Source organism: Alligator mississippiensis, chromosome 1, assembly GCF_030867095.1.
Source record: "Alligator mississippiensis isolate rAllMis1 chromosome 1, rAllMis1, whole genome shotgun sequence".
NCBI lineage: Eukaryota > Metazoa > Chordata > Crocodylia > Alligatoridae > Alligator > Alligator mississippiensis.
This window is the reverse complement of record NC_081824.1, coordinates 240,453,940-240,481,287: the sequence shown is the minus strand read 5'-3', so window position 1 is coordinate 240,481,287 and position 27,348 is coordinate 240,453,940. Positions and strand designations below refer to the sequence as shown.

At 50.4% G+C, this 27,348-nt stretch overlaps 1 protein-coding gene across 8 annotated transcripts in view; it reads right to left on the bottom strand.

Annotated features, from left to right (window-relative positions):
- SPAG17 (sperm associated antigen 17) overlaps positions 1 to 27,009 on the bottom strand; it is a 446,381-nt gene extending 419,372 nt beyond the window's left edge. For 4 of the 8 annotated variants that reach the window (XM_059720336.1, XM_059720338.1, XM_059720339.1 and 1 more), the window contains exon 1: positions 26,842 to 27,007. In XM_059720336.1, coding sequence (XP_059576319.1) covers positions 26,842 to 26,958 — 117 coding nt within the window. In that variant the 5' untranslated portion in view covers positions 26,959 to 27,007. Of the gene's footprint in view, positions 1 to 26,841 lie in introns of all 8 variants that reach the window. The other 4 variants (XM_059720341.1, XM_059720342.1, XM_059720343.1 and 1 more) reach the window with 3 other exon arrangements.
- Between the last annotated feature and the right edge of the window lie 339 nt (positions 27,010 to 27,348).

Sequence of the window (27,348 nt, the reverse complement as noted above, 5' to 3'; positions counted from 1 at the left end):
TGCCCCCTGGGGGGGCTTTGTGGGCAAGCGATGCGGGGCACAGTGTGGTGGTGCCTGCCATGTGTGGGCTGCACACCTGCCGCCTGGCCTTCTGCCTAGGGAGGGATTCGTGGGGGGGGGAGGGAGGGCTTGCACACGGTGGCTGCTGCCGCTTACCTGGAGGATCACGATAGTGGTGACGGCAGCTGCCTACAAAACCTCCAGCTGCCACCATGGAGCCACGCCCAGAGCTGTGCAGCCAGCTGCCAGGTGGCAGCGGCAGCATGGTGGTGGTCGGGTGGCACACTGCCATCCCCACTGCCACGCTGCACCACTGCCACCGGCCACACAGGTCTGAGCACAGCTCCGTGGCAATAGTGGGAGGTTTTGTACGCAATGGCAGTCACTGCTGGCACGGGCAACCACTGCTGCTTATCTGTGGGGATGCCCATGCCAGCGGTGACTGCTACTACGTACAAAACCTCCCACTGCCACTGGGGACTGTGCTCGGAGCTGTGTGGCCAGCGGCAGTGGTGCGGCGCAGCGTGGTGGTGGGGATGGCTGCATGCCACCTGGCCACCACGATGCTGCTGCTGCCACCCAGCAGCCAGCCACACAGCTCCAGGTACGGCTCCGCAGTGGCAGTGGGAGGTTTTGTAGGCAGTGGCCATCACCATCCTCATGGTCCTCCAGGGAAGCAGCAGCCACATAAGACCCCCCCCCCCCCCCCCAATCCCTCACTGCGGCTGCAGAACTGGCCACTGAGCCGTGCTCTGGCCGCATGCCATTCTCCCTCTCCCCCTCCCCTGGGCAGGCCCCCCGCAGAGGCACACGCCTGCCTTCATCACCTGGCCCTGCTCCCAGCTGTGATATACTGCCTGGGGCCAGCAGCACCCCCCACTCCCTCAACCCCCAATCATCTTCCCCAGCCCTGCCCCACAGACCCCAAGCCCCACTTACCTCTAGGATCCAGGGGTGAAGGGCATGGCTCCATGATGGCAGTGCTTGCCCGCAAAGCTCACCCCAGCCTGCATGCAGCCACCACCACCCCGCACTGCCACGAAGCCGTGCAGCTGGTTGCGGGGCATGCTGCTGCATGCAAGTCTCCCATTCCACCCCCCAGCTGGGCAGCACGTATGTGGCCTGCATGCGGTGCTTGACACTGCACTGCCACTGCCACGCCCTGTGCCACTTGCCCACAAAGCCGTGCAGGTGGCCGTGGGATGGTAGTGCAGGGCGCAGTGGCAGCCTCTGTATGCAAACCTCCTGTCAGGCTGGCTGGCATGTGTGTGGCCCACAGAGTGACACCCCTGCCCTCACCCCTTGGTCCTGCTTGTGGGAGTGGGCACAGGGGCACACTCCCCCACTTCTTGATGTACCCCCCCAGCACCTTCCCTTTCTTCTGCCTTGCCCTGCCCCTTCCCTCCACACACACTTACCTGCTGGGGTCAGTGTCTGTGTCTGCATGTCTGTGGGTTTGGGGGGCTGTTGTGTAGGGCATCAGGAGAGCTGTTGAGACTGTGGGGCAGTGTGGGGTACCAGCAGTGCTGAGGGGGGGTTGGGAGGCCATTAATTTTTATCACGGATTTTGGGTTTTTAATCAGAGAATTTGCAATTTTTAATTAGAGAAAACTAGGATCCCTGGTTATAACTAATGATGTGCGAGTCATGGGGGATTTTCTTTTTATACTGTAGCACTTCTTCACGTGGTATCTGAGTGGCTCTTTTAAAAGTATGATCCATATCTCTGGAGGAGTTTCCTTGTTGGGTGAAAGCCCTTTTGAGATTTGCGAGGTGATGATCGCGGGTATTCTCCTCAGTGCAGATTCACCGGTATTGGAGGGTTTGGCTGTATATTACAGCTTTGGTGTGTTTAGGGTGATAGCCACCCATCCTCCCATCCCCTCTGATCTTCACTGCCATGCATTTGCATTTTCATAGACCCGCGTTTTCCACATTGCCATCTATTCTACACAGGAATGCATACAATATAACATCAGACTCTCCCTATGCTTGAAGAAGGGTGTTTGTGCCCAAAAGCTTGCAAAGAACAATTTTTCCAACTATTTAGTTGGTCTAATAAAAGAACAATCTGTCCAATGATTTAATTCAGGGGTGGGCAAAATATAGCCCATGCGCTGAATCCAGCCTGCCAGGCCATTCTGTCACACCTATGGAGCCCCTAAAAAATTTAGAAAATTAATATTTATCTCCCCCTGGCTTCCTGTCAAAGATGACAGGAACCAGCGGCAGTAGGACCCAGGGGAAACCACAGCAGGACCTTGCAACAGCAGGGCCCACCTGGCCCCACCTCCCCCAGCTGGAGGCCCCTGCCTAGGAGAGGCTTCTGGCCTGGGACCAGGCAGTTTCTGCTGAAGCTGCCCAGAGCCTGCACTGTGCTAAGCTGTGGTGTGGCTTCTTCACCACCGCCTCTGGGTTGCCCAGCTTGACAGAAGTGACAGTGTGAAGCAGCTGCAGGGCAGCTCACAGGTGGTGGTGCACCACAGCTTAGCATAGCGCAGGCTCTGGGCAACCTCAGCAAAAACTGCTCTCAGATTTCTGCTGCTGCACCCAGACCCCATCTGTTGCCATTGCTGGAACTGCAGATCTAGCCAGGTCCAGATCCAACCAAGTTTGACACCCCTGCAGTAACTTGTCTGCGTGTCTGTGCACTGAAGGAATTGCAGCAAGAGGAAATATGGTCAGTTTATGTAGCTGAATGCTCTAGAGAATGGGATTTTTACCTACAGAGCACCTATGCAATGATAGTCACTCAAACCAGACTCCTCACAGATGACTGTTAATCATGTGGTTTTTATCTTCTCACTTTCTGATTTGAGTTAGGATCATATTTGCAGAAGTGATGAGCACTTAGAACTCCCACTGACATCAATGGTACTTTGAACATAGAAACTAACATATACCCTAAAAAATCAAGCCTAGACATTTCAGTCAGGGCACTAAAAACTAGCAGGTGCTTTTCATTTTAATCTCTCTGTGCCTTAGGTCTCAATCTAAGGCTGTCCAACTTTTAAGCAGCTGGGGACCCCATACCCCACTGCAAAGCCACAGTCTTCAGGGGACCCCAGGCTGCACACCATGTTCACAGGCACTCCCTCCACCCTGCACTACACGGCATCACACATGGCATCCCACCTCACCTTTGGCTGGCTCTGCCCAGGCTCCAACACTGCACCACATAACATGGGTGCTCCAGCCTGCCAGTTTCCCCAGCACCGTAAGCTCCACCACACTGCCCTGCCCCATGGGGCAGGGGCGTACAGCACAAGCTGGAGGAAGAAGGGGGAGTCCCTAGACCCAGCTACTCCTGCAGCCAGAGCAATGAGGGCAGGGGTGGTTGGATGGGAGACCTGGAACCACATGTTAACCCCTCACGGGATGCATGTAGTCCACAGGCTGCCAGTTGAACAGCCCTGGTTTCATAAGAAAGAGATGATAATGTTTTAACTTTATTGGGGTGTTGTGAAAAAAATAATCAATGTCTATGAAACAGAACCAGAACTTTATAATGGGAACTTTCAGGCAATCTTAAGTACAGATGCCTGTTTCATCTTGGCCAAATAAAAGATGCTTAATATTTCTTATCCTAAAAAATTCAAGAGAGCTCTTTAAAAAGAGGCCGAATCCCACCATGATTTGTAGCAAGACTTTGAAAGTCAGCAGGGGAACTGCTCTAGGCTAAAGAGGTACCTTTCTGATCTCATGAAAATCAGTTCAAATTTAGGGATTTTTGCTATTTCCATGTTATCCTCAGAGTACTTTGACAGTATACAAAAAAATCCTCAGTATTTTATACTGCAGCACATGCCCCACTCTGATGTCACATTTCATACACTCAAAACTGCAGGCAGAGCATGGACAAAATGGATTCTCCTCTTTCTTTGACCTAGGAAAATGTATACTGCATTAAGTAACTTGCCTCAATGATTTCAAGGACTCACTTCTACTGATTGTTTCTAATAATTCTTAATTAATTACAATGCTGTTTTTTTTAAACAGTGTGTCATATCCTACTAATTATGGTGCAAACAAATATAACAACAGGTATAATTATACCAATAGACAATTATACTGTTATAGATATTCCAATATAACCGTTACATATGTTAACCCACTAACACTGGTATAGAAGCAAACAGATGTTACAGTTAAAATCAAAACAACTGATGCAGTCTCTCAAGAGGCAAGTCCTCTCTTTCTTTTTAAAAACAAATTAAAGTTACCTCTGTCCACAGTCTAATTTACACAAATTAGAACATGGACATAGATCATTCTTTATGGCAAACAAGTCCAAATCCGATAATCCTAATTATATTTCATATCAGAAAAAGCCCATCAAATCCTTACTGTTTGACTACATCAGGGATAGGCAACCCCCAGCACGGGTGCCAAGTGTGGCACACAAAGGCATTTTGCTTGGCACATACACCTCATGGTGGACAGTGGGGAAGGGGTAAGGGCTGTACTGCCACAACATGGGTTGGGCTCCTTGTGGTTCCCCCACCATCCACCCCTGGCATGTCAACATCTTACAAATACAGGTTGTGGGTATATTTGGCACTCTGGCCAAAAACACTTCCAACCCCTGGACTACGTTGTCTGTATCACAGGGCTGCTCATTTCCTGTCTCAAGGAACATCACACGCGTGCTTTACTGCGCATTAATCTAATACGTATTAAACTAATATAAGCAGTAAAGCGTAACTATCTCATGTGTGCAGCAATTACTGTGCAGTAGATTAATGTAAAGCGCTGTTTGCTAATACCAACAGATACAGGTACTAGCCAATGGTACTTTACATTTATGCACCTAAATGCACATGTAGATGCTGACCCAGGAGCAAATTGTTCCTAGCTAGCCCAGGCAGCAGGGGGCCACAACTACTGCTTGGCTAAGCCCCGAGTTCTGGGAGACAGGAAGTGAGCTGGCCCCAGCTCTGGGGGCAGCTCCAAGGGGTCAGCTCGCCACACTGGCCCCCTGGAACTTGGGGCTTAGCTGTAACCTATGTGCCACTCAGAACTGTCCCCGGAACTGGGAACAGCTCCTCCCCACCCCCCGCCCCCCCAATCTCACAGAGCTCAGGGCTTAGCCGAGCAGCAGTTGTGGTCCCTTGCTGCCTGGGTTGACCAAAGTAATTTGCTCTTGGGTCACCATCTACACAGGCATTTAAGCACTCCTGGGTTAACATCTATACCAGTGTTTAGGTGCATTATTTTAAAGCATCGTTAGCTAGTACCTGTATCTGTCGGTACTAGCAAATAGCACTTTACATTAATCTACTGTGCAGTAATTGCTGCGCACATGTAGATGGTGATTTACTGAGCATTAGATTAGTCTAATGCATAGTAAAGCATACATGTAGATGCTTTAGAAATCATCAAGGAACAGTTCTACTGTGCTCTTGACACAGCTCTGACTGCCTCTGCCAAGGCAGACAAGCTCATCCTCATGGGTGACTTTAACACAAGAGTTGGGTGACACTCTGACCTCTGAAGTGGCACCATTGGGAAAGAGGGGGTGGGGAAAGTCAACTCCAATGGTATCCTCCTCCTCAGCAAATGCGCACAGCATGACTTTGTTACGTCTCAGCTCTGTGTTCTTGGGGCATAGGATGCAGCCTGTCTGACTTACAAAGAATTCCCCCCCCCCCCCCAAAATGAAACTGATTAAGATGCAGTGACAGACACACCTAAGACCCTCCAGATAAGAGTGACAAGAGTGAAACGACTGCCCTAGGTCTCATTTGCATCTGAGATGGAACCAGATGACCATTCATTTACATGAGAGATGGAGAACAGAAAGCCTGAAGCAGAGACTGCAGTGAATTCTGGGACCAGAGAAGCAGGAGAGCACTGCATGATGGGGAATCTCTGCTCCAAATGCTAATCAACCCATGTTCACACACACCCAGCTCAGCATTTATCAGACCAGTTCTAATCTGGATTTACAAAGGACTTTTCCCCCCCAGACACACACGCACCTCTAAGTTTAATAGGCATCTCGGGCCGTACATTCCCCGGTCCCACTATGGGAGGCCTATTTAAACTTGATTAACTAAAACTCGGTTGCCGGGTTAGGGAATGATGAGGCAAGAGACCGAGGCAGAGGGGGTATGGGCAACATTTGAACAATGGTAAAGGGGTTCATCACAACGTCCAGCCCATTGGAGCCCTAATCACAGGTGTTGCCATACTTTTCCTGAGACGACTGGTGGAAGTCCTCTCTACAAAAGGTTATGAGCACCCCAATAATTGTTTTAAGTCTGTTAAAAAACTATAGTAAGATCTGGAAAAGTCATGCTAAGCTGAGGCTTGTGCACAACAAGTAAAAATCCAAAATCCTGATGCTGCAAGCTATCTATTGTTTCTGAAGAAACCATGAGATATCCCATCAGTATATCTGCTATCCATACGAATTTCAAGCTGGCTCTCAAGTATCTGGTTACTCCCTAACCGTACGTGTTTCCTGATTATCAATCAGTTTCTTGAGATGTTCCAAACCAGATAACCCCATGTCAATAGAAAAGACAATGATTTACACTATTGAGAATGCTTCAAAGCAGCTGAACTGAGGGTATAAAAATCTGTAAAAAGCAGCAGTGTGAATGCTTCAAGAAGAAAACTCCTGTGCTGACACCATCCCCTGTTGTTCTTGGGATGCTGGAAGAACAGATCGTCTCTCTCTTCAAGGATTGTGCTACGGACTGTGCCTATCAGTTTTGCAGCCCAAGTACCTTGGGCTGGTGAGGAGATCCCAGCTCTCTCTCTCTCTTTTCTCTCTAGGCATAAATTTCTGAACCTGAACTGTATTAGTTAAGCTTGAGCTAAGTTTCCCCAAATACTTAGTGAAACCAGGGTAGTATTGTCATTGTTTGTGTTTGTTTTTTTCTTTTGCATGTCTATTACTACTAGTACCAATATATATTTCATATGCTTAGCAATAAATAACTTTTATAGTCAAACTGGTAGTAACTGGGTATATGTTTCCTTCTCTGCTTCCCTTTCCTCCCATGCTCTGCAGCAACGCTTCTTTTACCTAAGCTAAAGATCCCGGTGAAGCCCAAAAATACTGTGGGGTCTGCTCATCAAGAGGCCAAAGATTGGGACATGCTGAGTTTGAAACACATAAGTGGATCAGCTTGTACAGGCTGATTGACCCAGTTTAACTCAGACATGCCCCTATGAACCGAATGCTGGCCCATGAGGGTGTCAACTGGATACCCAGCTGGATTCAGAGGGATTCTGTTTACCCGTGTGCTTGTGTCTGACTGCAGTTTATTGTTGCTCTGATGAACTGATTCTTGGCATATGAGGGTGCCTGTCCATGCTGATCAACCCGGCCGGGTCAGGCGTGTCACGTTAATTTGTGTGTGTTTGTGTGTATGACTGATTTGGTGACTGGAGGAACCCAGCCCCATTGAAACTGAGTCCTGCAAGATAGCTCCATTGGGGGTGAGGACTTGCAGAAGGGAGAAATACAGCTCCGTATAGAAACACAAGTAACACAAGCAGCACATTGACAGAATTACCAAGACCCTAGTAACCTATCCCTAATAAATGAGCACACCCCAAAGTAATGGGCAAATCTGGTAACAACTTGCTCATCAAGAATACCATCTTCAGACAGATTGACAAATTAAGACCACTTGGAAACATCCACACTACAATCACTGGCACCTTCTTGACTATTGTCAGAGCATATGATCATACTGGAGCCCATATCACCTGAGCCCTAAGAGATGCCGATGACTGCTGACAGACCACCGTTTAAGTAGATATTTCATGGACATGCAGCTTGCATCAAAACACTGTAAACAAACAAAAGGAATGCAGAAGAGATTTAACATTAGGATTCTGGGCTTAACTCTGAGACAGGTAGGTGAGAAACTGGCTGCACGATAGAACCCAGAGAGTCGTAGTGAATGGATCTGTATCATCCTGGCGAGAAGTGGGCAGTGGTGTCCCACAGGGGTGAGTGCTCGGTCCAGTACTTTTCAACATCTTTATTAACGATTTGGATATGTGGGTGAAGAGCTCACTGGCCAAGTTTGTGGATGCCACCAAGTTATGGGGGAGCATGATCATGCTTAAAGATAGGCTAGAGTCACAGGTGGCCCTAGACAGACTAGCAAGTTGGGCAGATCGGAATCTGATGAAGTTCAACATCGAGAAATATAAAGTGTTCCACCTCAGGACGAGCAACCCCCAACATACCTACAGACTTGGCGGCACCAAACTGACTAGCACCATGAATGAAAGGGATCTGGGGGTAATAACAGACCACAGTATGAATATGAGTCGGCAGTGCGATGCTGTAGCCAGTAAGGCAAATAATACTCTAGCACGCATTAATCGATGCATCTCCAGCAAAACCAAGAAGGTGATTCTTCCTCTCTACTCAGTCCTGGTGAGACCAGGGCTGGAGTACTGAGTCCAGTTCTGGGCACCGCACTTTAACAAGGACGTGGACAAGCTTGAGAGAGTCCAAAGAAGAGCCACCCATATGATCATAGTTTTAAAAGGCAAGCCATACGAGGAAAGGCTAAGGGATCTGGGACTCTTCAGCCTGAGGAAAAGAAGGCTGAGAGGGGACCTGGTAGCAGCTTACCACTACACTAGGGGAGTACATCAAGGGCTCGGTGAGCAACTTTTCATCAGGGCACCTGAGGGGAAAACCAAGAATAATGGCCACAAACTCCTGAAAGACCAAATTCAGGCTCAACATTAGGAAAAACTCCTTCACAGTCAGGGTGTCCAGACTGTGCAATAAGCTTCCTCCAGAGGTAATGTAATCATCTACCCTGGAAATCTTCAAGAGGAGACTAGACAGACACCTCACTGGGATCACCTGACCCCCAATTATGTTTCCTACCTGGTGCAGGGGGCTGGACCCAATGATCTTCCGAGGTCCCTTCTGACCTTGCAGTCTATGAATCTATAAGTAGGACTGCGTCATCGCCCCAATCCTTTTTTCCATCTATCTTGCTGTGATTTTGATTCTCATCCATGACTGCCTCCCCCCCCGAATTGGGGTTGAGTATTGAATGGACGGTCAGCTTTTCAACCTGCAGTGTCTTCACAACAAAACAGATGTTACCAAAACTGGCATCACCGACCTTCAGTACACTGATAACTGTCATCCTCATGCTTGCTGAGACCAATCTGCAATTCACCCTTGACTTTTTCCTCAGGTGCCTATCACGGTGTGGAACTCTCCCTTAACATTTGGAAGACCAACGTGCTCCATCAGCCTGCCCCAGCACAACCTGCCTCCTTCCCCTCACAAATTACTGTTGGTGGAGAACCCCTGGAAAATGTCAAGCATTTCCCATACCTTGATAGTCAACTCTCCTAGTTAGTCAGTCTTAATGTCATAGTTGAACATAGCATTTCCTGTGCGTGTATCCTTCAGAAAGCTGTTTTGCCATGTCTTTGCTGACCCAAGATATGCAGATGGAAACTAAGATCCTAGTCTACAATGCAGTGGTTATCCCCACACTCCTCTATGGGTGTGAGACATGGGTAATATATCAAAGCCATCTTAAACACCTGGAATGGTTTCATCAGTGTTGCCTCAGGAAGATACTTTGCATTAGATGGGAAGACAACTGCACCAATGTCAGGATCCTCTCTGCACCTAACGTAACCAGCACTGAGGCAAAGATCATGAAACATCAACCCCACTGGGCTGGCCACTGTATGTGAATGGCTGACACACATCTCCCAAAGCAAGTCCTCTTTTCTCAACTTAGTCATGGTAAGAAGACCCATGGAGGACAGAGGAAATGATACAAAGACGCACTGAAAGCATATATTAAGAAGGGTGGCATCAACCCTACAAATTGAGTAATGTTGGCTGGTAACAGGTCTCAGTGGTGCTTCACCATATATCAAGCTATAGCCCACTTCAAAGAGAACCGTCTTGCTCAGCAAGCCAAGAAATGGCAGAGGAGGAAGGAAAGCACACAACATCCTGACCAACAGTTTTCCACCCCCAAGGCACCACTTGTTATATCTGTGGAAAAACTTGCAGAGCATGGATTGGACTCCTCAGCCACTTTAAAACTCACAGTAATTCCCCCTGGCAGACATCATCCTCATATTGAGCGGTAGCTGATGACAGATGCATTTAGGCGCTCCTGGATTAACATCTACACGTGCGTTTAGGTCGGAGCAGGCAAAATATGATGTGGCCTGCCAGGCACGTTCATCCAGCCCGCAGCGCCCACCAACGAACTGTACCTCACCCAGCCCTTCCACCCATGATGATGGGAGTGAGGTGCCCACATATACACACACCCCCAACTTGCCCTATTCCTCCTTGCTCCCACTCTTATGGGCATGTCAGCATGCAGCTTCTGGGTAGGGCTGCTTCAGCCACCAGGAACTTGCTCAGCTTCCCTGGTGTCCCGCTCACTCTGGGCAGCAGGTAAGGAGGGGTGAGGCTGGAGATGGGGGTGGAGCTGCAGCTGGGTGGCAGCATGGAGCTCGGGTGGGCAGTGTGTGGGTGTGAGGGAGGGTGGAGGGTGTGGGGACCCCACCACATTCCCTTGATGGTTAGCAACCCTAACAGGCAGCGGTGGCAGCAACAGCAGAAGGTGGGGGCACTTGGGGCACTGGTGCCCAGTGCAGGTGCTGGTGCCTGGCAGTGTGCAGCTCTGACCAGTGTTGCACAATGCAGCAAGGAGCACAGCCTATGCTGGACTGCATCTATTGCCAGCACTCCCTGCTGTGCAGGCATAGTCCCTGCAATCTATGCATGCACAGCAGGTAGCACTGGCAATAGAGGCAGCCTGGCATAGGCTGTGCTCCTCACCACATTGTGCAGTGCTGGCTGGAGCTGGGCACCAGTGCCCCCACCTGCTGATGTGCCATGGAAAGAGTGTGGGGGGGGTCCCCACACCCACCCCTACTCCCTCCCTCACACCCCACAAACTCCACACACCCACACCCTGCCCCTAAAATCCAACTTACCCTATGCCCCCAAACACACAGGCACACCCCCTCATAAACCTCCCCCATATATACACACACCCCTCCATACACCCCCCATGCTCCACCATACACAAACATATATACTTCGCCACACCCCACCATACACACACACCCCAACCATACCCTCCTATGCCATAAAAAAGACTAAGGATTCATTTTTGAGTTATTATGCAATCACCTCTATATACAGTAGGGAACACAAATCATGACAAAAATATTTTTTAGTAATAGTAGATGTTTGACTTTTAGTGGATGACTTGGGTTTTTTCTGGTTCTAAGATGGCAACCCCCCCACCCAAAAGAGTAGTTCTGGGGAGCAAGTGGAGGGATTTCTGGTGGCAAAGGTCAGGGGTTAGGGGTGGGACTTCTGGTCCCAAAATGGCAACCATGGGGTGGGACAACTGTCAAAGGGGCAGGGCTACCCATGTAGCCCTTGAAAGCTCACCAAATCTCATTAAGCAGCCCTCCATCTGAAATACTTGCCGTACCCTGGTTTAGGTGTGTTAATGTAAAGCACCATTGGCTAGTACCTGTATCTGTCAGTACTACCAAATGGTACTTTAAATTAATCTACTGTGCAGTAATTGCTTCACACATGTATACACTGATGCTTTACTAAGCGTTAGATTAGTCTAATATGCATAAGGTTGGTCTAGTGCACAGTACAGCACACATGTAGATGCGCTCTCAGACAGAAAAGGAAGAGTCCCGTGATACAGACAAAATAGTTCAGGACTCAGCAACGTTTTTGGCCAGAGTACCAAAATCACCTGCAATCTTGGCTTGTAAGGTGTTGGTGTCCCAGAGGCAGATGGCAGGGGAGCCACAAGGGGCCTGATCCGTGTTGTGGTAGTGCAGCCCTTGCCCCTTTCTTGCTGTCTTCCCTGAGCTCCATGCTGCCTGGAGCTGCCCGTGGAGCTGGGAACAGTTTGCCCCCTTGCCCTCTGCCATCCCAAGGCTGACCCTGAAGCCCCCTGCCAGCCCAGGACTGGCACTTGGGCAGCTGAGACCAGAGCTTGAAGCTCCTGCTAGCTGCTGCAAGGGGGCAGAGCAGGGCAGGAGCAGCCCCGGAATAAACTGTTTCAGGTGGCTCAATTTGCTCCTGGGCTGGGTGCTATAAATTACTGCACAGTAAATTCAGGTGCATTAATTTCACATGCAGATATGCCCTCCGTGTGCTATGGCTGATTCCCAAAAAACACTTTCTCTTGCTGTTGGCTAATGCTGTTAATCCCGTAAATCAAGTTGGAAATGCTGCAATTCTGCTTAATTGTATTTGGTTGGCCTTTTTTTTTTCCTTTTTAAATATATTTAAAATATATCCAAGTATATGATATAGATTGTAAGGTCAATTATTTGAAAGTTAGAAAGTGTCAAAACTAAGGCTGCTTTGATGATATGGTCTTTATCATGTAAGAATGGCTACAACAACATTCCAACACTATCAGAATTGCATATTGTTTGAAGGTGGAAGAATTACTTAAGATTATAAGTAATAATTTTACTTTAAAAGAGCAGGCTCCTGCGGCAGTGGATCCCCCCAGTGGGGGAGCATAGGGGCGGAACTGCCGGCAGGCACTTCCGGGTAGACCGGGGCGCCTGATTGGCCGTTGGAGCGGGGCGGGTAATTCAAACCGCAGTCTTTAATGCCGCGGGGTGACGTAGTTCCCAGCACTCAGGAACCAGCAGCGGGAAGGAGAGGAGTCAGCACACGTGTGTCCCGCATGCATGTGTGCCCCTTTTACCAACTGACTGACCGGAGGCGGTGGCGGCAGCAGCAGCAGAGAAATCGGCAGCGGGGGCAGCAGCAGCTGATCCCCCGAAGGTAAGTGGGGCGGAGGGACCCGGCACAGCCGAGCCGGATCCGGAGGGGAAGCCCCCCGGGTCCCATATAGCTGAGCCGGTAGGGAGCCGCGCTCCCGAGCCGCGCGGCGCGAACAGAGCGTGCAAACAGGCGCGCTCTGTAAGAGCACGCCCGCGTTTGCGCAGGCGTTCGCGCCGGCGGGCAGGCAGGAAGGGCCAGGAGTGGGACTCCTGTAGGGGTAGGGCGTAGACACCGCACAGGTCTACAAACAGCAGCTTATAGAATGGTGTTTACGAGGAGTGCTGCTAGGGCCTCTGCCCAGGGGGACAAGGCTACCCGGGGCAGGTCTGAGGCCTCCACCCAGACCGAGCCCATGGGGGAGCTGATGTCCCCCTACCTCCTGGCCTGTGGGGGATCCCCAGCAGGGCCGGGGGGGGCAAAGATTGGGGGCCCCCCACACGTGTCCGGCAGGTGCCCATCTTAGGGCTCTGGAGGCGCAGGTGAGGGAGCTCCGGGAGCAGGTTAGCAGGCTGAGGGGGATCAGGGAGGCGGAGGATGAAATTGACACATATTTCCTTTCCCTGCAGGCCCAGGCACCCAAGCAAGAAGCAGTCCGGGAAATGCCCTCCACAGCAGAGTGGCAGACAGTCACAGCCAGGACCGGAGCAGCTCGCAGTGAACCGGTACCAGCTTCTCCAGTCCGACTGGTGAACAGGTACAAGGCCCTGGCGACCCTGCAGGAGATGGAAGGGGAGGAGGAAACCCTTGGGCAAGAAGAAACACCACGTTCTTCACACTCCAAACAGATCAAGAGATCCATGAGGACCCAGAGGAGGAGGCGACGAGTGCTCGTCATAAGCGACTCCATCCTGAGAGGTACGGAAGGACCCATCTGTCGCCAGGACCCCTCGGCACGAGAGGTATGCTGCCTCCCTAGAGCAAAGATTCAGGATGTGACGGAGGTAATCCAGGCCAGGATCAAGCCCACCAATTACTACCCCATGGTCCTAGTCCATGTGGGTACTAATGATGCGGCCAGGAGAACCCCTGATCACCTGATGGCGGACTACAGTGCTCTGGGCGGCGTGCTGAAGGTGTTCGGTGCACAGGTGGTTTTCTCTTCCATCCTACCAGTGACCGGACGAGGAAGACAGCAGGAGAACTGCATCAGAGAGACCAACTGGCGGCTTCGGCAGTGGTGTCTCGAGGCAGGCTTCGGATTCCTGGACAATGACCCGCACATCACGACGAGGGACATGCTCAGCTGGGATGGGCTTCACCTGTCCCCCAAAGGTAAGCGTGTGTTTTCTACTAGGTTGGCGGATCTCCTCCGGCGGGCTTTAAACTAGGCTCGTCGGGGGGAGGGGAGTACGAGGGCAGGGGAAGCTGTGGACCACCAAACCATGTGGCACCCACAAGGACAGCCCAGCCTGAAGAAGGAGAACATTGGAAACCTGAAAGCCATGGGGAGACCAGCACTACAGAACAGGTAAGAAACAAGAAGGTAAGAAACAATGGGCCCCTTGGGACTCGGAGCGGGGGGTCAGCAAAGGCACCTGTCGCAGGGCTCAAGTGCCTATATACTAATGCTAGGAGCATGGGGAACAAGCAGGATGAATTAGCGCTCCTGCTTGCACTAAACACCTATGACTTAGTGGGGCTAACAGAGACCTGGTGGGATTCATCCCATGACTGGGCGGTACATATTGAGGGCTATAGATTGTATAGAAAGGACAGGTCGGGGAAGAAAGGGGGGGGGGGGGGTTGCACTTTATGTCAGTGAGCAATATACATCAACCCTCATCAAGACAGAATCCAAGGTTGAGGAAGTAGAAGGATTGTGGGTTAGGCTACATGGGGGGCAAGGAGAAAGGGATTTGGTGGTAGGGGTCTGCTACAGACCCCCACACCAAGGGGAAGAAATAGATGCGGGGCTCCTGAGGCAACTCTCGGAGACCATAAAAGCTAAAGAGGCGGTAGTCATGGGGGACCTAAACTACCCGGACATCTGCTGGGAGACAGAGACAGCAAGGTCCCATCGCTCACGCAGGTTTCTAACCTGTATACAGGACCTCCACCTGACACAGGAGGTGCATGGTCCCACTAGGGAGAATGCCATACTGGATCTGGTATTGGCAACAGGAGATGACATGATAGGGGACCTCCAGATCGGAAGCCATTTGGGAGACAGTGATCACCTAATAATAGAATTCAACATAAGATGGTGAGTGGGTAAGGTAACTAGTAGGGTGAAAGTGCTAGACTTTAGGAAAGCTGATCTCAATGCACTCAGGCAATTAGTCAAGGAAGCACTGCAGAGTAGGAGTTTTGAAGGGATGGGAGCCCAAGAAGGGTGGCTGTGCCTAAAGGAAACGATCCTTCAGGCACAAAGCAAGACGATCCCCGAGCGAGGCAAAAGAGGGAAAGGGGCCAGGAGGCTTCCATGGCTGACCAGAGAAATCCAGGGCAGCCTAAGGGCCAAAAGGGGAGCACATAAAAAGTGGAAACAGGGTGAGATCACTAAAGATGAATATACCTCCTCTGCTCATGCTTGTAGGGAGGCAGTTAGGCGGGCCAAAGCTACCATGGAGCTGAGGATGGCAACCCAAGTAAAAGACAACAAGAAATTGTTTTTTAGATATATTGGGAGTAAAAGGAAGGCCCAGGGAGGAATAGGACCACTGCTAAATGGGCAGAAACAATTGGTGACAGATAGGGGGGACAAGGCTGAACTCCTCAATGAGTTCTTTGCCTCCGTGTTCCTAAGTGAGGGGCACGACAAGTCTCTCACTGGGGTTGTAGAGAGGCAGCAGCAAGGCGCCAGACTTCCATACGTAGATCCTGAGGTGGTGCAGAGTCATTTGGAAGAACTGGATGCCTTTAAATCGGCAGGCCTGGATGGGCTCCATCCGAGGGTGCTGAAGGCACTGGCCGACATCATTGCAGAGCCACTGGCGGGAATATTCGAATGCTCGTGGCGCACGGGCCCAGTCCCGGAGGACTGGAAAAGGGCTAACGTGGTCCCCATTTTCAAAAAGGGGAGGAAGGAGGACCCGGGCAACCATAGGCCAGTCAGTCTCACCTCCATCCTTGGTAAAGTCTTTGAAAAAATTATCAAGGCTCACATTTGTGAGAGCCCGGCAGGGCAAATTATGCTGAGGGGAAACCAGCACGGGTTTGTGGCGGGCAGATCGTGCCTGACCAATCTAGTCTCTTTCTATGACCAGGTTACGAAACGCCTGGACACAGGAGGAGGGGTGGATGTCGTATACTTAGACTTCAGGAAGGCCTTCGATACGGTATCCCACCCCATACTGGTGAACAAGCTAAGAGGCTGTGATGTGGATGACTGCATAGTCCGGTGGGTGGCGAATTGGCTAGAGGGTCGCACCCAAAGAGTCGTGGTGGATGGGTCGGTTTCGACCTGGAAGGGTGTGGGCAGTGGGGTCCCGCAGGGCTCAGTCCTTGGACCGATACTCTTTAATGTCTTCATCAGCGACTTGGATAAGGGAGTGAAATGTACTCTGTCCAAGTTTGCAGATGACACAAAGCTATGGGGAGAAGTGGACATGCCGGAGGGCAGGGAACAGCTGCAGGCAGACCTGGACAGGTTGGACAAGTGCGCAGAAAACAACAGGATGCAGTTCAACAAGGAGAAATGCAAAGTGCTGCACCTAGGGAGGAAAAATGTCCAGCACACCTACAGCCTAGGGAATGACCTGCTGGGTGGCACAGAGGTGGAAAGGGATCTTGGAGTCCTAGTGGACTCCAAGATGAACATGAGCTGGCAGTGTGACGAAGCCATCAGAAAAGCCAATGGCACTTTATCGTGCATCAGCAGATGCATGACGAATAGGTCCAGGGAGGTGATACTTCCCCTCTATAGGGCACTGGTCAGACCGCAGCTGGAGTACTGCGTGCAATTCTGGGCGCCACACTTCAAGAAGGATGCAGATAACCTGGAGAGGGTCCAGAGAAGGGCAACTCGTATGGTCAAGGGCCTGCAGACCAAGCCCTACGAGGAGAGACTAGAGAAACTGGACCTTTTCAGCCTCCGCAAGAGAAGGTTGAGAGGCGACCTTGTGGCTGCCTTTAAGTCCATCACGGGGGCACAGAAGGGAATTGGTGAGTATTTATTCACCAAGGCGGCCCCGGGGGTTACAAGAAATAATGGCCACAAGCTAGCAGAGAGCAGATTTAGACTAGACATTAGGAAGAACTTCTTCACAGTTAGAGTGGGCAAGGTCTGGAACGGGCTCCCAAGGGAGGTGGTGCTCTCCCCTACCCTGGGGGTCTTCAAGAGGAGGTTAGATAGGCATCTAGCTGGGGTCATCTAAACCCAGCACTCTTTCCTGCCTATGCAGGGGGTCGGACTCGATGATCTATTGAGGTCCCTTCCGACCCTAATATCTATGAATCTATGAATAAGTCCCTTCCGACCCTATCAACTATGAAACTATGAAACTAAGCTTCTCAACATCCTTCTTGAATTGTGAAGCCCAGAACTGGATGCGGTACTCAAGCTCCAGGCTCACCAAGGTCGAGTACAGCAGGAGGATGATATCCTGAGATGTACTTGAGAAGCATCTATAGATGCAAGACGGGTTTTGTTTGCTTTACCAGCTGCGACATCGCATTGAGCCATTGTTTACCCATAAACAAACCTAGTGTTGTCCCTTAAGGCATTGTTAGTTCTCAACAAAAACCTCTACCCAAGCTCGTTTCTGTCCTGGGGCTTGGATCTAAAAGCTGCACCAGTTCCACTCCTTTTCTGCCTGGAATCTCTCCATTGATCGTGCTCAGAACTCTGCCTGTCTGCAAGCTCCAACAAACACCTGGGAACCTCAACTGGTTCAAGCTTCACTGAATGGTGAGACCCCAACTCCCTCTCTCTCTCTCTCTCTCTCTCTCTCTCTCTCTCTCCGACTCCAGGAACCTGACTTTTATTCTCTTACTCCAGGCACAGCTCCCTAAACCAGACTTTTCCAATCAAACTTGAGGTACACTTCCTGAAATACCTAATTGAAACTATGTAATACTGTAACTGTTTTATTTGTCTCTCTTGTGTGGATATTCGCAATGGCATCAGTATAAGTTCATATACCTGGCAATACATAACTTCTATGGTCAAGCTGGTTGCTATACTCTCTCTCTGAACCTCACTTACTCTTCCTTCCCCTTGACCTCCCCATTTGCTCTGTAGCAATGCTTCTTTGACCTAAGCCAAAGATCCCTGTAATGCCCAAAACTACGGTGGGGTTTGCTCATCAAAGGAGTTACTACTAGGACCATTGTGACAAAAAACTGGGGATGTGCTGAGTTTTGAGGTGCACTAGGGTATCAGCTGAAAGTGCTGATCGGACCCAGCCTGCTCAGATGTACTCTGTTAGTGTGTGTGTGTATGTGGGTCTAACTGCATTTATTATTGTCCTGCTGAAATAAGGGATGAACTGAGTACAAGGCACATGAGGGTGTCAGCCTGTCAATGCTCAATAGTCCAGCCTTACTCAGATGCGCTGTTAAACCATGTGCTTGTGTCTGACTGCATTTTATTGTTGCCTGATGAACCGAGTTCAAGGCATATGAGGGTGTTAGCCTGTCAATGCTGAATAACCCGGCCTGGTTCAGGTGTGTCCTGTTAATCTGTGTGTATATGTGCATCTGACTCCGTGGTTGGAGGAACCCAGCCCCATTGAAACTGAGTCCTGCAAGATGGCTCCATTTGGGGTAAGGACTTGCAGAAGAGAGAGGTACAGATCCATGTAGAAACACAAATAGCACATTGATAGGATTACAGAGACCCCAGAAATGTACCCCTAATAAATGAGCACACCTCAAAGTGATGGGCAAATCTGGTAGCATTTTGGAACCTGATCCAAGATCCCATTGGTGCACCTTCTAGCTCTCATATTTTGCTATCATTACATGCTCCTGTTCCATGACACCCCTGGCAAAATCACAGCCCATTTCTCCTTATTAACATAAAGCCTGTCTGAATCTAAGTTCATGCTCATTACTTCATACAGGACCAACTTCCTTCAGGTCCTCCTGCCCAATTCCCTTGGATCAATTGCCATCCTACGTGCTGCTGCAGTAGAAATAAAATATGACTAGAATGGCACACATGCTTATTGCCTTAACTGTTTCATGCACTGAGTTTTGTTTTCAGTTTTACTAACTTCCCTAAATACTTTTTTCAAGGTGTATTTTTTTCATCAGAAACCTTTTTACTTCTCAACTGCTAAAAACCACTAATGTGTTCTATTGTCCCATCATTTGTTTCTATCCCTTGAAAGACATTTCTGCAGTTGCTTTTAACATCTTAATATATGTACACTTGTTTAAACTGACTGATGTTCTTATGTCCTTCCGCAAAAAAAAAAGTGTTACCAGCAAAATAATCTCAACCCCACTCCAGCCAGAAAGTTTCATATAGTTGTTTTTATTACTGTTGTTACATTGGCATTCAAGACATACTTGACACTGGACAGACATACAAGAATACACGGGTCCCTAAAAGTTAATGATATAGAATAAAGCCAGTAATTATAGTTGGTTAATTTCTTATAAGTATTCTGGTACAAGTGCATCCTGAAGAGGCATTTCAGAGAGGATAGTTTAGTGGTTTTAATGGTAGCTTCAAGGTCCAAACTTTAGAGCCAAAAGCAAAATAACTCTTGATGGAGAAATATACAAACAGGGTACTAAGGGTGCCACTGTTGGCAGCATTGAGATACTGCTCCATGTAAGTAAAGATGATTGAACTGAACTGTATGAAAAAATGGACTAGCTATCTCAGAATTTCTAGGATTCTCATACAAAACTGAACCAAAGAGAGAGATGCTGGAAAGTTGAATGTTTATCAGAAGAATGGTTAATCAACTATGCAACATGAGTGGTTATGTCTCCCTGTAATTCCTAGGTAGGCATCCACGTCACTAAAATAACTGTCACAGGCCACGTCCACACATGCAAGCACACGCGCTTGCAGCAGCTCAAATAGAAGCGGTGCAAGTTTGAGCTGGGGCTTTTTGCCTCAGCGCACATGCCCAGACATGCACTTTGCTGTGGAGCAAATTGTGCCACTTGGGGCAAAATAACCCCACCTGTCTCCTCCCGGATCTGCAGCCAGGGGGAGCTAGAGGCTGGGGCCAGCACCTGAGCTGGCCCCAGCAGTACAAAAACCTGGCCTGGCCAACAGCTCAGGGCTGCTTGCCCTCAGGATCTTCTGGGAGACATGGGGCCACCTGGGAAGCGCTTTCCTCCGACACTTCCGGGGGCTCCAATACGACTGGCAGCTCCTTAGCTTGCAGGGCTTCTCCTGCAAGACCAGCAAGGGCTGCCAGATTTCTACCAGGATCTCCTCCAGGTCTGGAGGCTAGTCTCCGCTTCCAGGTCCCCCACAACAGTCACCCAGGGGGCCAATCTGCTCATCGAGCCCCTCCTCCCCCAGCTGGACGTGCCAACAGCAGAGGTGCCCCGGTTTCGACAGAGGTTGATCCTGGCTGATGTCACCCGTATTGGAAACCTCCTGGACTACAATAGGCAGCAGTGGGTGGACCCCGTTGCGCTGGCCTGGCACATGCGTCTACCCACAACACTTGCAACCTGCCAAAGGTGAAATTTGGCTTAACTCCTGACGCCCTAGCCTGTGTTGACTAGGTCCTGCGCAGTGGTGGTCTCCGCTTCCCGCCCCCCCCCATGTCCTCCAGCACACTGGAATTTGTTGTGGGGCTGGTTCCTACCCGGCTTCACAGCGCTACCCACTCCGCCACCTGAGCCAGCTGGAGGACACCAGGCCGGTCCGCTTTTCCACCATCCATCGTCGCCACCTCTACATACTGATGCACCACACTGTCAATTATGCCACCCTCGTGTCCCGCCCAGACACCAAGTGGTGGGACCTGCTCAGCGAGGGCACGGCTGGGACACCCAAGTGGCTGAGTCTGTACTCCACCCTCATCCCATGAGCCACTGGGGACCTCAGCTGGTGGTTCCTACATGGAACTGTTGCCACCGGCATGTATGTGGCAAGCTTCCTGGACACCCTGGTCTCCTGCCCCTCTTTGGGCAGCGGGAGACCCTGGCACACATGACCCTTGAGTGCACCAGGCTGCAGCCCATCCGCCTCCACCTCCAGAATCTTTTCTTGAGGTTCTGGTTGAGTTTCACCCCCCACCTTTTTGTTTTTGGTCACCCCATCCACGGCCCCACCAAGTCCACCTCCTGGTCAATCTCTTCCGTGGCGTCCACCAGCTCTTTGGATGCCTTTGAGGTTTGGTGGTTGCAGCCTGGGGGGCTCTGCTCATGGCCAAGTGGACCCTGTACTTGACCAGGAAGGAGGCTCTGGCCGGAAAGGTGCCCAGAGACTGCGGGGTCACTTTCCTCTCACTTGTCCGTGCACATTTCTGGGCAGAGCACCAGTAGGTGGCATCCACCAGTTCTTTGGATGCCTTTGAGGTTTGGTGGGTGCAACCTGGGGGGCTCTGCTCCGTGTCCCCATCAGACGCACTTATTTTCACGTTTTGACCCTTTGACCCACACGACACTCCTATCTTGTTTTTTTCATTAGTTGTCCCAAGTATTTTCTTGTAACGTTCACCCTCTAGCCCCCGTACAATAGGGGCTACTTGTTAGCCAGGTGGGCCTTAGAGCCCACGCTTTTTTTAATGTTACAAATAGGAGCTTCTGAGGCCCAGCCACTTGGTATCTGGGGACACTAGCCCCTTGTGTCAGCTAGACTGCTGAAGTAACATTCCAAATTCACTTTTTAAAATACCCCAAAATCCACATTCTTCCACAATTAGAACAACAAAGAGAGAGGGACTGATCAGATGGGCAATGTTTTATTGCTATTTTTACAACGTTAAGGCAAGTTGGAAGCCTACCAGTCTCTCTAGCATCATAATAAAATGAATCCTAAGTATCTATATGTTTTAATGTTTGCTTTTGGTTTCCTTATCACACGGTGGGTGTATGATGGGGGGATGTGGGGTTTGCAGGAGGAGGTGGGGGGATGTGAGTGGGTGTGGAGGGATGTGGGGGGATGTGAGTCGGTGTGTGGGTGGGTGTGGGAGGACTGTGGGTGCGGGGGCTGCTTAGGAGGGGTGGGTCCCCTGCATGAACACCGCAGGCCCCAGGTGGCTGGGGGGGCATGGTGGTGCTGGCGGTGGCAGGAGTGTGGTGGCGGCGGTAAGCAGGGAGATCCTGTAGATGCCGTCGGTGCTGGTGGCAGGGGGAGGGTGTGGCGAGTTGGCGACCACCCACACATGCCACCGGCAGCATCAGTGGTGGCCAGTGGTGATCGCTGACTGCCCACAGATGCCGACACTAGCGGGGGGAGGGTGGCAAGCAGTGACCACCCATAGGCACTGTTGGCAGCACCTTTTCTGAGGGGGTGCACCTCCACGGTCAGGGAGTGCACCTGCACCTGCGTGTATCCCTTCTGGGTCACCGATGGGCCCCTGCCCCCCGCAGGGCAGAGCTCCCCCACACAGCACATGGACTACCCTGCCCCCCCAAGGGGCTACAGCTCCTCCCCAGTCCCCCCTGCTGGTCTCCAGCCCCCTGCTCATTCCTTTGCTCCTCTCCAGGCTCCGGAGGCTGGAGATGAGCATAAGAACAAGCAGGAACCTGGAGAGAATAAGAGAATGAGCAGGAGGTTCGTTCCCCCCCAACCCCCCGTTGGTTCCCCTGCCCCTCGTTTCATTCCCCCAGCTCCCTGTTTGCTCTCCCAGCCCCTCTACACTCACCAGCAGTAATGGAGAATGAGCAGGAGGCTGGAGAGAGCAAGGGAAGTCTTCAGCTTATCTCCAGGGGCTTGTCTCCAGTCTGCTGCTTGTCTCTAGCTCCCTGCTCATTCTCCTGCTTGTCTCCAGCCTCATGAGGCTGGAGATGAGCAGGGGAATGACCAGGAGGCTGGAGATGGGCTGGAGACATTCCCCTGCTGTCTCAAGCCTCCTGCTCATTCCCCTGCTTGTCTCCAGCCTTGGGAGGCTGGAGATGAGCAAGGGAACAAGCAGGAGGCTGGAGAATGAGCAGGAGGCTGGCAACAGCAGGGGAATGTCTCCAGCTCATCTCTAGGGGTTCATCTCCAGCCCCCTGCTCATTCTCCTGCTTATCTCCAGCCTTGGGAGGCTAGAGAAGAGCTGAGGAATGAGCAGGGGGCTGGAGATGAGCAGGAGGCTGGAGATACGCCCCTGGAAATCAGCTAGAGACTTCTGCTCATTCTCCTGCTCTCTCCAACCTCCTGCTCCTTCTCTGCTACTGCTGGTGAGCGCGGGGAGGAGGCTGGGAGAGCAAGCAGGGAGCTGGGGGAGCAAATGGAAGAATGCAGGGAATGAACGGGAAATGCCCCGCATGGGCAGGCAGTGTGCTTTAGCAACAGGGAAAGGGTCAACCACAGACATGCTCTGGAAGGCTACCAGAGTAGCTCTATGGAGGACCGAGCCTCCAGTTGCCTCAGGGTACGGTCCGGGATGTGCCCTGACCCAGCTTTTTCCCCGGGGTATTGTTTGACCCCTGGATATCCAGGGGTCTAATTTTGCCCCCACGTTGCAAATCTGCAAAGAGGCACATGCACGCTCATCTGGACACGCCCACAGATGGCAATGAATATACCCCCCCATGTTAACAACAGAGGCATCAAAGGTTCAAATCCTCCTTCCACTCCTAGAAATCACTTTATATATAGAAAGGTTTCTTTGTGTCCCATGTTGTAGTTTTTCTGAAGATGAATAAAGAATCTCAGCTCTGGCATGGCAAACTTCCTCCAATTTCCATTAACACGGTAATTATTTAAATGAATAACCTTTTTCTAAAAACAGCTGCTTTCCTTAAATTTTCCTATGAAGTCATCCCTACACTAGCTCTCAACCCTTTGCAATTTTGGGTTTCTCTTCTTTGAAATACTTTAGCTCTTATGTACTGTTAGGATTTTACTGTAATGGATAAAAACAGGAGAAATTGAAGTTAGACATGTATTTGTCTTATTCATTTAAAGGGAAAATCTCTCAAACAAATTTACATTGGAACAATATATTGCACACACAACATGATTTTTGATTCTGACATAAATCATGCAATTTTAAAACTAAAAGCAACATCACTCTAACACTATCACATTTTTAAATATCTTTTACAAAGCTGCTGGGTTCTGGGATAAGAGGAATAAACAGAACCCTTAGGAAAGATGGCAGAAATAGGGTAAACCATTTAGAAAGTCCTCAAGTTAATTCAAGTTCCTTTAAATAAAAGGAGCTCCCTTTCTCAAAATCAAACCCCCAAATTAAATATGCCAATATCTTGAGTGGTAAAGTGCATATGATTCTAACAAAGCTATGGCTTCATCATTATCATTGCTCTGGATTCTCCTCCACAGCTACTGGAGATTAACTTTTTTATCTTGCCCTTACCACTGGTAGGATGGAGGGCATGGTAAATCAAGCAGTCTATAGCAGGCATGTTGGACAAGCCAGGCAATTTAATAATTTTTACACTGTTACATTATAGAGATTTTTCGGCTGGAGAAATACTAGGGGCCCACTCTTTAAGTTCCCTTGCCAGGCAATCTGAGTCTCCTTGTGGAGGTGCTTATTCTTTTGGTGTTGGTTATTTTTCTAAAGGCCACATCTTCTGGAGTTGTCTACTTCCATCAGAATCTTTGCTAAATTTACATCCTTAATGGCTGCAGAAACTATCTTGAGAATTTCTAGACTCAAACCCCAAAAGGCAAATAGATGTTTTGAAGCATATCTCATTTCTTCTGAATTCTATTCATGATGGATGAACACCTAGGATGGCAATACTGCCCCCCAGCACTGCCCCCATTCAGCAAGGAGGGACCTAGTAAATTAGCAAAAGGATACATTTTTGAATAAACCAGACTGCTTATTGGCAAGTTTTTTAAGTTACTGGATAAGATACAACTGTAAATAGGGCTGTGAAAAATTTCACCAGCTGTTTCGTTTTGATGCTGTTTTGAGCTCAAAACAGCGAAATCAAAATAAAACGAAGGGCTTGGAAACAGCCTGGAAGCGAAATGAGGGCAGGAGAAATGTTTTAAAGTTTCTAAACCTTTCAAGTTTCGAAGCTGAAACTGGGCTTGCCTGCAGGGAAACAGAAAGTAAGGAGAGGGAGGGGGAAGAGGGGGGAAGGGGACTGCTCAGATATCGACTGTGATTGTTTGGTTGCTTGAGATGCTGCTGGTGCTACTGTGTTTCTTACTAAGTTATTACCTGTTGTCATTTAAATTGGTGGATTAGGCTGAGGCTGGGGCACACTACCGTGTCATGTAGAGGCCCCACCACCAGTAACGGCGCAACTTCTCTCTCTCTCACACACACACACACACACACACACACACACACACACACACACACACACACACACACACAGTCGCATGTCACAAGTTTTGCTTGTCAGCAGCTTGAGGTGCAGTTTCCCAGAAATCCCTGCACCTATCTCCTTGAAACCTGGCAGGCTTCATGGCCTCAGCAGGGGCTACCATGCCTGTTCTTTTCACCCCCCTGTGCCTTCACACTTACAAGTGATTCGAGTTTTGCTTTCAAGACTTTGAAGTTCAGTTTCCCAGAAACCCCTACACCTATCTACGCAGCCTTGGCAGGCTCCATACCCTCAGAAGTGCTTATTATCCCTGCTGTTTTCATCCAAATCTGCCAAAAATGACAAAGTTATAGGTAGTTTCCTGCTTCCCCATTATAGCCTATGGGTGCAATGTTGAAACAGTGTTGAAACAGTGAATCAGTTTCGATTAAACAAAACAGAACAGTGCTTTCAAAACTAAACAAAACTTTAAACGAAACACTGTTTTGTCAAAACAGCGAAACGGAAGTCAAAATAAAATGGTGCTGTTTCACACAGCCCTAACTGCAAAGAGAACGCACTAGCTCTGACTGACACATAGCCAGATTACCATTGGATTCATGTTGTAGGACCCTTTGCTCCTGCTTTGTAGAAACTGGAGAGTATACAATGAACATGACAAGGGACAGGATGGCCTTGTGGTTACTGCTAGTCTAGTAATGGATTGGACTACTGTACAGGAAACAAGTTTATAAATGGGCAATGCAAAATTTCAGTGGATAGCATCCATATCACAGTAGCCACTGCAGTAGCAGAAGAATCACTAACTGGCCTTCTTACATCTCATTAGCAGGTTCAGAACAAAGAAGGTCAGAGACCAAATAGGCAAAACAGTGGATTTCAATCTTGAGGAGCTGCATCTACTCTAAAAAGTAACTGTGTTTGATTTTGGATGAAATACCCAATACTAAAAGCAGTCTTTTTAAGTATGTACATAAAAGAGACCTTAGCATCCACACAATTTACTGGCAAATTGTTGAGCTAGTTTTAGAGTGGCCTGTAGTATTTTAAAGTCCTTACAACTATCAGAGCTACTTGTGCTTCAGAAAAGGGCACTTAAGGGGGCCACATCAGTGACCCAAGGAACAGAAAAGCCAAATTCATTTGTCTGACTTGCAAAAGCAGCGCTAGGCAAACACATGCTAGGCAAATATTGTTTGCTACACTGATGCAGTAGTTCAAAGTCAAATTCTTTCTGTCAAATTAAGATTTACTCAACTGACATCGCTCCCATGCAGCTGGGTAACCTAAATATGCTTTTAGCCTTTCACATCTAAATAGAAAGAAACGAAAGGGGGGTAAGCGCCTTTTAACTACGTCCTCTAAAGTAGGAAAGTTATAGATGCTCATTTTCAGCGCCTCCATCAAAGTTGGCCCTGCACCGGCCGACAGCAGTTCGCTCCGAGCTGAACCTTGGCGCGTTGCCGGGCACCGAGCGCGGGGGACGCCGCTTGGCGGCTCGGCAGATGCAATACGCGCGAGGCCGCGGCCGAGCTCGTGAAGCGGCTTGGCTGTGGCCCGTCGGCCTCACTGCCCGGGCGCGCCCGGCCCCACCGCCGCCACCCTTCGTCCTACAGAGAAATGAGGCGTCTGCGCCCCCGGGAGGCCCCTCCGCACCGGGCGGCGCTGTAGCGGTTGCCCCACCCCGCCCCGGTCACCTCCTCCAGGCGGGCGGACACCAGCGCGGCCTCCCAGGTCCTAGCAGCGGCCCCGGCCCCGGCCCCGGCCCCGGCCCCGGGGGAGCCGCCCCCGCTCTTGGGCCGCTTCGGAGCCATGAAGCAGCCTCGCAGCACCCGCGCAGCCTGACCAGCGCTGCCGTCTCCGTAGCAACCGGGCCGCGCCGGCCTCTTCCGGCCACGCCGTCTCCATGGTAACGGCCAGCGACGCCAGCCAGGAGGCGGGGCGGGGTCACCAAGCGAGGGGCGGTCGCCTCGAGCCCAGGCGCCGCGCAGCCAGAGCCTGTTCCCCGCTGGCGGGTTATCCTCCCCCGTGCCCATGGCACCGTCTCCCGCGGCTTCATTGCCGGGGGTGCTAGCAGGGCCCCGGCCTACCGCGCCCTCCGGCCTCGGGGTCATGGCCTCAGCTCCGCGGAGACAGGAGTTGTGGGGAGCGGCGTCTTCGCGTCGCAGCTTCCTGTTGTCAGCCACCTAACCCTGCAGGGCTGC